Source organism: Eumetopias jubatus, unplaced genomic scaffold, assembly GCF_037043125.1.
Source record: "Eumetopias jubatus isolate StellerSeaLion01/CBP00866 unplaced genomic scaffold, mEumJub1_p1.0 scaffold_2, whole genome shotgun sequence".
NCBI lineage: Eukaryota > Metazoa > Chordata > Mammalia > Carnivora > Otariidae > Eumetopias > Eumetopias jubatus.
The window spans coordinates 122,159,503-122,171,635 of record NW_028274808.1 but is presented as its reverse complement, the minus strand read 5'-3'; the positions used below and the strand labels follow the sequence as shown (position 1 = coordinate 122,171,635).

At 31.7% G+C, this 12,133-nt stretch overlaps 1 protein-coding gene across 5 annotated transcripts in view; it reads left to right on the top strand.

The window, feature by feature from the left end:
• The window catches only part of RAP1GDS1 (Rap1 GTPase-GDP dissociation stimulator 1), a 156,750-nt gene that overhangs the window by 96,905 nt on the left and 47,712 nt on the right, over positions 1–12,133 (top strand). For 4 of the 5 annotated variants that reach the window (XM_028117768.2, XM_028117767.2, XM_028117771.2 and 1 more), the window contains one exon: positions 2,772–2,918. The exons of the other annotated variant lie outside the window; for it this stretch is intronic. In XM_028117768.2, coding sequence (XP_027973569.1) covers positions 2,772–2,918 — 147 coding nt within the window. The remainder of the gene's footprint in view (positions 1–2,771; positions 2,919–12,133) is intronic. 5 annotated transcript variants of the gene reach the window in all.

Below are 12,133 nucleotides of genomic sequence, written 5' to 3'. Positions count from 1 at the left end.
CCTTTGCATCCTCCAGTTCTTTAAAATATGTTAATAAAATTATCTTTAACCTTATTTCCCTGGATGGCTTGTCAAAAAAGGGGAAGAGGAAGGAACTACATAAACATTCCTGTAGTAGTGGTTAATACTTTTTTAGCTTAGATATCTATTTCTATATGTGCTTTATTTTTCTTCTCAGATTTGGTATAATGTAATTTCTAATACAGAGATTGAGTTTATGTTCTGTAATCAACTGCTGATAATACATGAGTGAAGAGCTATGTTGTAAATAATCTAAACAGGTCAGGGAGGGAGGAAGGGAACTGAAGAAGGAAGGAAAGGAAAAGAAGAAAACCACTGTGGTTCTCAAACATAAATAGGTGGTTTGCCTTCTAATTGTAATTACGTTATTTATTGCATTATTAAATATGAACAGATTTGTTGAATAAATTTGTATAAAAATTTATTACATTATTGAATATTTTGAATACTGAGTAGTTAACTTTTTTTTTTTTTTAAGATTTCATTCATGGGGTGCCTGGGTGGCTAAGTTGGTTAAGCAACTGCCTATGGCTCAGGTCATGATCCCAAGGTCCTGGGATTGAGTCCTGCATCGGGTTCCCTGCTCAACGGAGAGCCTGCTTCTCCCTCGCCCTCTGCCTGCTGCTCTGCCTACTCATGCTCTCTCTCTGTCAAATAAATAATCTTTAAAAAAATAAAAATAAAAAAATTAAGATTTCATTCATTTATTAGAGATAGAGAGTGAGAGCATGAGTCAGGGGAGGGCAGAGAGAGAAGCAGACTCTCCGCTGAGCAGGGAGCCCAAGGTGGGTGCTCGATCCCAGGACCCTGATATTATGACCTGAGCTGAAGGCGGACGTTTAATTGACTGAGCTACCCAGGCGCCCCAAATAGTTAACTGTTGATAGGAAGCCAGCTTAGCTTTTAAAATTCATGGCAAATAGGCTCCACAAGGTTTTTAAGTCTTAGTTTCCTAGAACATGAATTTAAGGCTTAGTTTAGCAATTCTCTAAGATTTCTAAGTCCTAAGCCTATTTGGTTTATATTTTGAAAGTCCATATTTAATCAGCAATTTGAATCAAAGACCATTTAAGCTTCACATTTTAGGCATGGCATATAGTGTATATTTTTATTATTGAAGGTCTGAACATTTAGATTTGTAATCATAATGTTCAGTTTTCTCTGACATCATCCCCATACAGATTGCCCAACATTACACTTATGTTATTGGACAGTAAAACTTCGGATGTTAGATTTCTAAATGAGATATGACCAGTGTTCTTGGCTGGCTTATCTGACTAGTTACCCTGACAATTAGGAGTTTTCTGTGATTTTATTAGCTGATGAGCATAGGTTCCCGTCCTGCAACTATATAACAATACAGTAAAGCTAAGTGGACAAAATTAAGTTATTTCACTCGAGTATAGATTTCCTGAAAAATTTTCAAAGTTATCAAGCAAGTATTTATGAGGCCCTGCTATATGAGGGGTGTGTGTGTGTGTACACCATAAGAACTGATATATATTGTTTCATTGTCTAATATGATTCAGCAACAATTATAAAGATATGACCTTAGTTTCAGTTTTCTTATTAGAAAAATGAAAATCTTTCATTTACTTAGTAGCTATAATGCCCTTGTGAGCCATTTCTTTCACTGACCCTTTAGACCATGATTCTGTAGCTGCCCTGTCCAGTATGGTGGCCACTAGCCAGATTTGGCTCTTAAACAATTGTGAAATGTGGCTAGTCTGAATTAACATGTGACTGTAAGTGTAGAGTACAATCAGATTTCAAAGATTTATCACAAAAAGGACAATTTAAAATATTTCATTAATAATCTGTATATTGATTGCATATTGGGATGATGTTTTATTGGATTTAATAAAATAGGTTATTAAAATTAATTTTTTACCTGTTTCTTTTTCTTTTTTTCATGTGGCTACTAGTAAATTTAAATCACATATGTGGCTTATACTTATAGCTCTCCTGTTTCTTTTATATGAGGAAAGTCAGGTTTAGAAAGACAGATACTCTTTCTTTCATCTCTTTCCTACCTTCAGGGGTTAAAAAGTATTCTAAAGCTCTTTATATATTCCAACAGTTAAATGACATCTGTTCTATGTAATATATATGTATACATGACAGAAGGTATGTCTGACCATCATTTTGAGCACTGGTTGTAATGTTGAGGTACATTGGTGTGTTCTAGAATGGAGGGAATAAGGAAAAATGAAACATAAGGTAGCAAGAATTGAGAAAAGGAACATGCTTATGGACTATAGAAATGCCATTTAAAAGACCCTTATTGTGATCTAGAATTATGTGAGTTAGATGGTTTTCTTTGATAATAACTGAGAAACACTCATAGAAAGATATATTTAGTGGCTTCCAAGCTGAGAAAAAAAAATTCTATAAAATATTTGTTCCTGTTTTGTTCTCTTACACAGAATTGTCATTTGTGAAAGAGGAGGTGAAAATTTTCACATGTGCTAGTCATACATTCCGAGGACACAGAGTTCTTTAAGCTTCTATATGATGCCAGGGAGAATAATTTTTTTTCTCTGAAAAAGTGATTGTCTCTTTTCCCCATCCCACCCCCATTTCCATGTTTACTTGTTTTGTTTTCCCAAAAAGACATATTTAATGCCCTGCCTAGGTTTATTTTCTACTTAACTCACTAAATAAGGAATAACATTGTTATGTTTTATATTTGAAATTGTAAGGTACATTTCTTTTTTCTTTTATTTTTAATTTAACTCTTTGTTTTACAGATGAGGGCAGAAGTGCAGTTGACCAAGCAGGTGGTGCACAGATTGTAATTGACCATTTAAGGTCACTGTGCAGTATAACAGATCCCGCCAATGAGAAGCTCTTGACTGTCTTTTGTGGCATGCTGATGAACTATAGCAATGAGAATGGTAAACAAAATTGAAAACTTGCTTTATCTCTGGGGGAGATTAAAAATCATTACTGTAGCACAGACCAAAAATATTTAGAAAAATTATGAGCAAAGAATTCATAAGTGGCATATAAAATTAATAATTAGCCAACATTAAATCACAGTGTTTCAAAAATAATGTTCTAATTTATTAAATGGGATGAGTTTTTGAAGGGTTACCCATGTTAACTAATACCAAAAACAAAAACAACATAATGGTATGCTTTAATATTTCTCACTCACATTTTAAAAATAAACAATATTAAAATAGCTTCATGTTTATTACTTTATATTAATGTCAGGAGTAGCTTTAAAACACAAACACTATATTAGTAAGATTATTTTATCTAGATACTAGATTTACTTGTCAGAATAGAAAAAATCTTTTAATAAACTCTGGCCTTAGAAAAAGTTCAGAGTAATTGCAGTTTCTGATTTTAGAAATTTAGTAAATACTTGTCAATAGAAGTTTCTTTTCTCTGTAAAACATTCTTAAAACCTGGCAACAAATGATATGTCAGAATTTTCAGATAACCTATATGGTTGTTAATTAAATGAACGTAAAAATGGTGATATGAAAGCTTCACTGTACTTTTAAATGTCACAAAAATGTATCATATGAGTTACAGTATGGATCCAACACTCAAAAATTCTGATAGGTTTCTAGGCTATAACACACCTAAGGTCTTTCTGTGGTTTGTTTTATAATGGCATCTTAAGGTGTAGTCTTTGACAGAGACATATTTTATTTCCATATTGAACATGTAATATCATTCTTTGATGTGTTCTAGAAACACGTGGACCTTTAGGCATATTTTTCATTTTTCACTTTTGGTAGTCATGAGTCCAAAGAAATATTCTCAATAATTAAAAAAAAAAAAAAAGACAAACGTGATGATCAGTGGCTACTGGCATTTGGCCTTGGTGTTAGAGACAACCACAAACAGTGAGGACTGCTGCCTTTGTCTCAGTGAACGGGGAGGGCCACTACTCTCTACTCCATAGTTTCTAACAGCACTTTGGCCAGATACTTCCATATCTTTCATTTGGAGATGGGGGGGAAGCTGCAAATCTAGTTTTCCATATGACACCTGATTTTTAAATGTTGGATTACATGTGCTTTTTTAGCACTGTACAAGCTAAACTTAGAATGTTTCCTCAGGTCACATCCTATACACAGGATACCAGATAACCTCTGAATTAAAATTTCCAATAATAGTAAGAAATAATTATTATTTGTCAAATGGATAGCCTATTAAACTCAAGCTAGCAACAAATGATAGTCTTTATAGGGTCAGCTACTACCACTTTTTTTTTCCCCTGTGGTACAATCAGTTTTGAAGAGAAAATGAACAGGAGAAACAGAAATGAGAGAGTCTGGGTAATCCACAAAATGAATAGCTAGTTCCTAAATAATTGAAATTTGACCATAATGCACACATATCTGAATTGCATTAAGAAATCATTGGCCAGTTGTTCATGTTGCTTTAGCTTCATTTGGGACATCTTGGACACCCATCTTCACTGAGTGTTCATCTTGGACACCAGAGAAGGTGGGACAAGATGCTAAGTGGGAGAATGGTTTAGAAAGATAAATGAAAGAAACTAGCCACGAAGTTATTAGAGCAGCTTTGGATATAAAAAAAAATAATGTTGTTATGGTTTTAAACTCATTGTCGTTTGAGGAAACCGTTGTTCAAAGATCTGTACAAAAGCATATCAAATGGCCAAATGGTCTTTAAAATTATCACTAATTCTAATCCAAAGAAGACTGTGGTTTCCTTTGACTCCCTATAGTAGGATATCACAATATGTAGACATGTGTATTGAGAAGGAAATGATTAACAACATTCTGAGTCCACAGTTGAAATGCATAATATATTTGTTTGGTTAAGGGTAGGCTTTTTTCCTGGCTTGCAAGTATTCTCAAAAAATAACTTAGGTACTTCAGAAACCTTGATTAACTTTTCTCAGAACATTATTGGAGCAGAAGTGTTTTTGTTCCATTATTCTAAAACTGTGATTGGAATGAAGCTTTCAAAACTTATTAGATAAAATAGAAGTAAAGTTATCTTTAGTATTTTAAAAAACAGGTGCCAAATGTTTAACTATCTTCTTTCCTCTGCTTGTATTTACATTTGTCTGTCATGGGGATCATAGTTTGTGAAGTGATTCTTTTTCTCCATAATACTCTTTAACTTAAATTATATTCTTTTCATTTTACATAATTATTGCAAATAATTATTGTTTTTGTTGATTACTTACTCTTTTCTTTAAAATGTGTGTTTAAAGACTTGCCTACTTAAATATTAGGTCTTTTTGGCTAACTTTAGATCATTTGATATTGATCGTGTACCCCTAGATGAGTAAAAAAAAAAAAAATAAGCCTTTTGAAATTCATGAAGCAGTTTTTATTAGCACTGGAAAATGAAGTTCCTTTTTATGTGTATTTGCTATTGAATTTCAGTACGTAAGCCTCTGCTAGTAACTGAGTAGAAGAGTTGAGTGATAAATTGTTACTCTACCAGAAAAATTAACTCTGTCCTCAGCCCCAGTAAATTAAGCCTTATTCATAAGAAGTTATTGCTTTAGCTTCACAGATAATTTTTTTTAAATGTAAAGATAAGAGAGTGCTGAAAATGGTCACAAAGATCCACCAACATAGTTTCCTTGATAATAATATTTTCAAATTGTATATTAGTCCTAAAAGTAAATTGACACCAGACTGAGACTTAAGATGTCTTCCTGTCCATCTGGTAGACAACTGTGAGCATATCCAATTTTTAAATCCATTAAATAGGGAATAAAAAAAAATTCCTAACCAAATGCAAGACGGATATATTATGAAAAAATGTATGTGCTAAAGGTATTTTTGTACCCTTTGATAAAACTATATAAAACTCAAGGTTCATGAGTTTTAAAATTTTTGAACCAGCTCTGGAATGTACACTTTTAAGCTATGAGCTGGGTATATTCTTTCATTTCCCCATTTGTGAAGCAATTAAAATTTTTTATACCCAAACTGGTAAGTGTGGAATATCTGAATAAAGTTATAATTGCTTAGCCAGAACGGTTGTATCCATAATATTGTATAAATAAAATCTTGTTTAAATAGAATAAGACAAAAAATTTTTTTCAATAAAAATCATTTAAAATTTATCCTTTTGGGAAAAATCATACCTATTTTTCACATGGCAGAAAAGCACTCTTGAATTCTGTGGCTCTCCAAAATAGTCTGAGTGTTTGACAGTTGTGGTTAGAGCAAAGCATCTTGACAATTTGATATCCAGTTTTTAGGAAATATGCTGAACTTCCTATATTTTCTTCATCTATTACTTATCCTATAAACAAGAAACTCAGACCTATTATTACAGATATTTTTATCTCATTAGTTTCTTGGGTATCTTTTTTTCTACTTTGGTTACCCAAGGCCAAAATATTGCAGCAAAGGCTAAAAATTTTGTTCAGATCTATTTTCAAACATAACACCGTTTTAGCCTATAGTAGAAGTTTGGCAAATATTTATTGACTTCTGGATATTTAGTATTGTCTAAAATTTTTTTATTAACAAAATCAATACTTGGAAGAAAAATGGGTTTTTGGAATGTATTTCCTTTATTAATTTAGAAGCATTACAAACTCTTGCCCACTATATTACTTGATATTCCCTATTCATGTTCATTGTAGTAGCAGAAAGTGGCATTGAAAACATCCTGATGATGGTGCCAAAAATTTACCATAGATGATCCACAAACTTAAAAAATCTGCACATGTATACTTGAAAGTTGACTGCAATTTGAATGGAAGCCAGTAATCAAAAGCAGAGCACCAGAGTTATTTAACACCTTGTTCAGGAATCTAGTGATGGTCACCATTTTTATTATCTTACATGTAATATGTAATACCCGTGATGACCATGATTAATCAGTAAATATCTCTTGGAAAACTCTGTAATTGAGAATTTAATTTTTTTCTTAATATACCTATGCTAGAGAAATAAAATACAGGGAGAAGTCTGTTATAATTCTTAAGAAAATTATTGACAGTAAGCACTAAAGTAAAGACGAAAGTTACTTGTTTTATATAGGCTGTGCCATAAGAGAGAAAAATAGAAGAAATAAACATGCCATCAAGAAAGGAAAAATCAAAAAAAAAAAAAAAATCAGTTTCCTTCTAAAATGATTAACATACACAGTTTATGACTGGCTTCTTCATGTAACCTATATTATATATGTGAAATATACATATATAGATATATGAGGAATATGATTTATATTGGATATTTGGGATATCAGTTTGAGGATATGATATATGTATACATTTGATCTATATTTAATTGTATATGTATGATTTTTCAAATAGAGCTGATTTTTCTCTAGTATCTTAATAGCTCCCTATTGAAAGACAAATTTCTCTTTTTTTGTGGCTCCTAAAATCTCTCTGGGATACTCTTATAATAATTCTCACATTTATTTGCTGTATAGACTCATGATAACTGAACTATGTTTGAAGGGAGGCCATCTGTGGTTTTGGGAATGGAACTCAAAGGCATGGGTTTAACAATTGAGATTAAGTATTTAGCCCAGTACATAAATTCAGTTGTTTAAAATAGGCCTGTAAAGTATTTTCTCTGTAACTTAAAGATTACTTAATATGTAATTAATTTTAGCTGCTACCTTCATTTCAACCAGTAGCAACAATTTCACAATTTTAATCAAACTATTATTCATTTTTCTGGTGACTGATGGCTTACTTTTTCTTCATACTTAAAATAGGAAGAATAGAAATTAATAAGGAATAATCCTGATTAAAAACTAAAAAGCACTTTCACCTTAGCTACTTGTTTATTTTTATGTTTTGGTATTACTTTATTACAGGTAAGAAAGAATACTTCCTAGATATTAGATGTTTAGAAAATGAGTTCCTTTGCATAAGTGAGGAACTGTTTCCACAGTTTATTTACTATGGGTACAGGCTAATTAATAATTACATATAATTCCTAAATACTAAAAACTTTTTGCCTAACTTTAAGGTAAAAAAAATCAAAATGTAAAATTTTTTCTTTGTAACTTACTGTCTTTTTTCCCATAATTATATTAATTTTCCAATATATCATTTCAGTGTATTTTCTGTTCATTTTTTTCCCTTGTTTAAAAGGCCTGCGAGATGTGCTTTTAGTTTGCATCTTTTGAAGCCTAGTTTGTAAAATTAAAATACTCTAGTGTGTTAAATTGTGTTAAAAGACTTTTATTGTGCAACTGAGAAGTTTTTAGGTTTTAAAAACATATATTGTGTAATTCTTTATTTACTGTTTTCTCTTTGTAAAAAATTTCTGAATTTTTACTGTTTGTCTAACAGCATTTGAATTTACTTAGCCAGGTTGCGCTCAAGAAGTTCTGCTACAAATGTCATTTTAAACAAATTGTTTTACTGAATGACAGAACAGTTAGTTGTTCTTGTGCCTCCTGCTAATTTGGTCTATTAAATTTGACTTATTAGACTAGCCTAGCTTTTCATCATAATCCTTCCAAAAAATTGCTATAATAATGCTATTACTTAATGGATAAGCTAAGAACTTGGATTTTAGTAGAAGTGTACAAAATGCACATTTGGTTTAATTCCACATGGTCAAGTAGTGGCATTAATATTTAGCTTTGACCATTACAGAATGAACTTCTGAATGCAAGAATCTGAAATTTTTTGACAAAAAAATGAAATGATTATAGTTTTTTCATTAATGATTTAAACGTTGGCATTATATTACAGAAACAATACTTAGCATTTTCAGCTTCCTAGATTTTCTTATAATCAGATTATAGTGGTGCATATAGCATTGTGATACTAAATAGATACCAAATTTTAACTGAAGGCAATAGAGCAGCAAAATATGTTTGGGGTTCCTTATTCTCTAAGATGTTTTTCTTTCTTTATTTGCTTTATGTCTGGATTGAAGATAATTAATCATAGGTGTTATTGAATATTTTCTTTTTTTTTAAGGTTTTATTTATTTTTTTGACAGAGAGAGACAAAGCAAGAGAAGGAACACAAGCAGGGGGAGTGGGAGAGGGAGAAGCAGCCTTCCCGCTGAGCAGGGAGCCTGATGCGGGGCTCGATCCCAGGACCCTGGGATCATGACCTGAGCCGAAGGCAGACGCTTAACGACTGAGCCACCCAGGCACCCTGAATATTATTTTCAAGATTTTACTCATAGTAAAAATTTGAGGTGGCAGGGTTGGCTTTCTGATTTTAATTCATCATCACAAGATATAAAGAATTCCCAATTTGAACTTCTTTTTGGAAGATTCATGGCCTGAATGAAATTAAGTAACTAAAAATTAAAAACAGCTCCTAACATTTATTTTATTTTATGTTGTAAATTCTAAAGAGGATAAGTAATCTGATCTCTATTTTTCTGCCTTGATTTAATTTTTACATTTGTATAGTTTGTTCACCATCATTAGTTATTGCCACATTCTAAGTATTGCAATATAAATATACATTTACTTTTCAACTGACAGAATTTCAGCATATGAAGCACATAGGGAGATTTTCTCTATATATGGAATGCTTACCTAAATTTAAAAATGAATATTTAGATAGTAAAACTGAACACTAGGCTTTGTTTTTATTATTGATGTTACTATGCCAGTTGAAACTTGATGGTATCAAGCCCATGATTATTGACCATGTACAGGTTTGTAGGTGCCAGAAATAACACTGAAGTAAGTATTCAGATGTTTGGCCTTCCAAGAGCTAAGGCTAAAGCCAGAGATGAATAATGGATTTTGGCCACCTATCAGTCCATCTTCAATGTGGACTACTTAAAATAGCCATTCAGAGAAAAACTCAAGGCAGAGAAGTATCATATGTAGAATCACTTGTATAAAAATTATACAAGTGACGTCTGTCTTCTAACTACAAGTAAAATCCAGTTAAGACCAAACTGCCTATATTTTTTTAAATGAAAAATTTTTAAGTAAATACTGTTTAAAAAACAGGGATTGGCTAGAAATCAGAAATCTTTTGGTTATGTAATGTATCTTATTAACATAGTTTGTGTGTTGCAAAGAATTTCCATGTAATTTTAAATTAATAATAGTAATGCTTCAGGATAACTAGTAATATTTGTTTTCTTTTAAGCCAGTAAATCCTTCTGTAAAACAAAGAATTTTTATGTTTTTAAATATATATATATTTGTAAGGTATACATGTTGTGATGTACATTAACATGGCACTGAGCTTAATTTGCTGTGCAAAAATGTAGGCTTAAATTAACGCCTCCATGGATATGGCCTTTCTTTCAGCAATGCCATTTGAGAGCAGAGACAGGATATATTTCTCCCACTAAGAGCTGCTTAAGCAATGGCTGGCAGTAGTCCTCTTAAAAGAAAACAAACAAACAAAAAAGTCTTAATCTTTAAAAGACTAGTTTCTTTCTGAGATGAAAGCATAGAGTTTCCTTTAATCAGAGTAGTCACATCTGTAGAAATTTCCTTTGTAGCAGTATTCATTACAAGAGCTGATCTGTAGTAGTAATTTAACCTGAAGTGAGCCCAAGGGGAAAAAATTATCTACTAGATTAAGACATAATCACTCTAAGTGTCATTGGGTTGAGAACGGTATATGGGTAGGTCTCTTAAGGATAATAAAACATTTTTCCTTTCTCTTGTGATTTTGCTTTGGGGTTTTTGTTTTTGCTATTGTTTTACATTATACTCGTAATTTTGTGATTATCTCTAAAACTTTTACAAAAGGGAGATTTTGCTCTTGTAGAGACTCTTATTTTCAGAAGAAACTTTTGAATTCTTTTCTATTTTTTAACTGTTAGAAAATAAGAATTGTGTACATGTGTTGTTTTAAACCTCCAGTATTCTCAGTGCTAATGAATCTTGGTTCTCTTTTTTTCATTGAAATTACTATTTGTCATTAAAATGTATAACCTGGGGTTCAAATTATAGGGATAATCTGGGTGTAGAACACGTAATGCATGTTTTGTTTAAAGAGGGCTTTTAAAATAATTGAGTTAAAGTTAATTTTAAACACATGTAAATATTTTTACTTTTATATGCTCAATACAGGTTTAAATAAAAGTTCTCCACTTTCCTGACCAAACAAAAAGATATTAAGTAATAAGTAACTGAAAACTGTGTACATGCACATGTGGATGTATAAAGTTTTTAACTACAAATCATCCTCTTGGCAGCTGTAAAGTCAGTTTACTTTTCACTATTTAATCCACTACAACTTGTTTAAACTTAACATTTCTGTTCCCTGTTTTACATCATTTTTAATTTTTGTGTCCTTTTTTGGAAATATATATATGCCATTAGTCAGGGGCAATTTTCTTCAGTCTTTATTATGCCCAAATGGCTTTTATCTAATTTGTATTACAATTCATCAAGATTTATATTTGCTAGTGTTTATTGTTTCAACTGTATATAATTCACTTGATTGTAGATGGTTTTTTTTGCAAGCCTGTAAATAGGAATATTGTACTCCTTATAGTATGAATAGTATACATACTATATATACATACTAATGTAGAGACTATGTATTTTGAATTGTGTATATCTTTTTTTGACACAGTTTCATCATTAAGTCCTATTTACTGTTAAGCTTAATAATCTTATAATATTGTCTATAAGGGCCTTTTCTTATGAATAAGGTAAACATGTGTTGCAGTCTTCTTAAGAAACTTATTCTTTATAGTAATTGATCAACATAACTTCAGTTGAGTTACTGGGATTCTTTTCTGGACCTATAATCTATACCAATGTTTTAAACATTAAACTTAAAACTCAGGGGGACAAAGGTTCTTCAACTTAAGATCTTCTCTCCAGATCTCCATTCTTTGGAGTTTCCATGAGTGTGACCTGAAGAACTTGGAACCATTGAAATTCAAATGTAGGTAGGTAAGTGTTCACACCAGCGCATGCGTTGATTGCCTTATATCTCTTTGTATATGCATCTGTATTGCACCCCCTCAGTGCCTTTCTTCCTCTTCCTCCCCATAGATCATGTAGGGCCTGTGTCATCTTGATATTTTGTAATTCTGTATTTTGGTCAGTATTTGTCTGTGATGTGTGTCAGGAGCAATCTTTAAAAGTCTTCAGACATTTATGACATTGTGTTGTCTAAAGACTGTCTTTCACACATAAGTGTTTGCTGTGTACAGGCCTGGGTTGCATTTTGTGA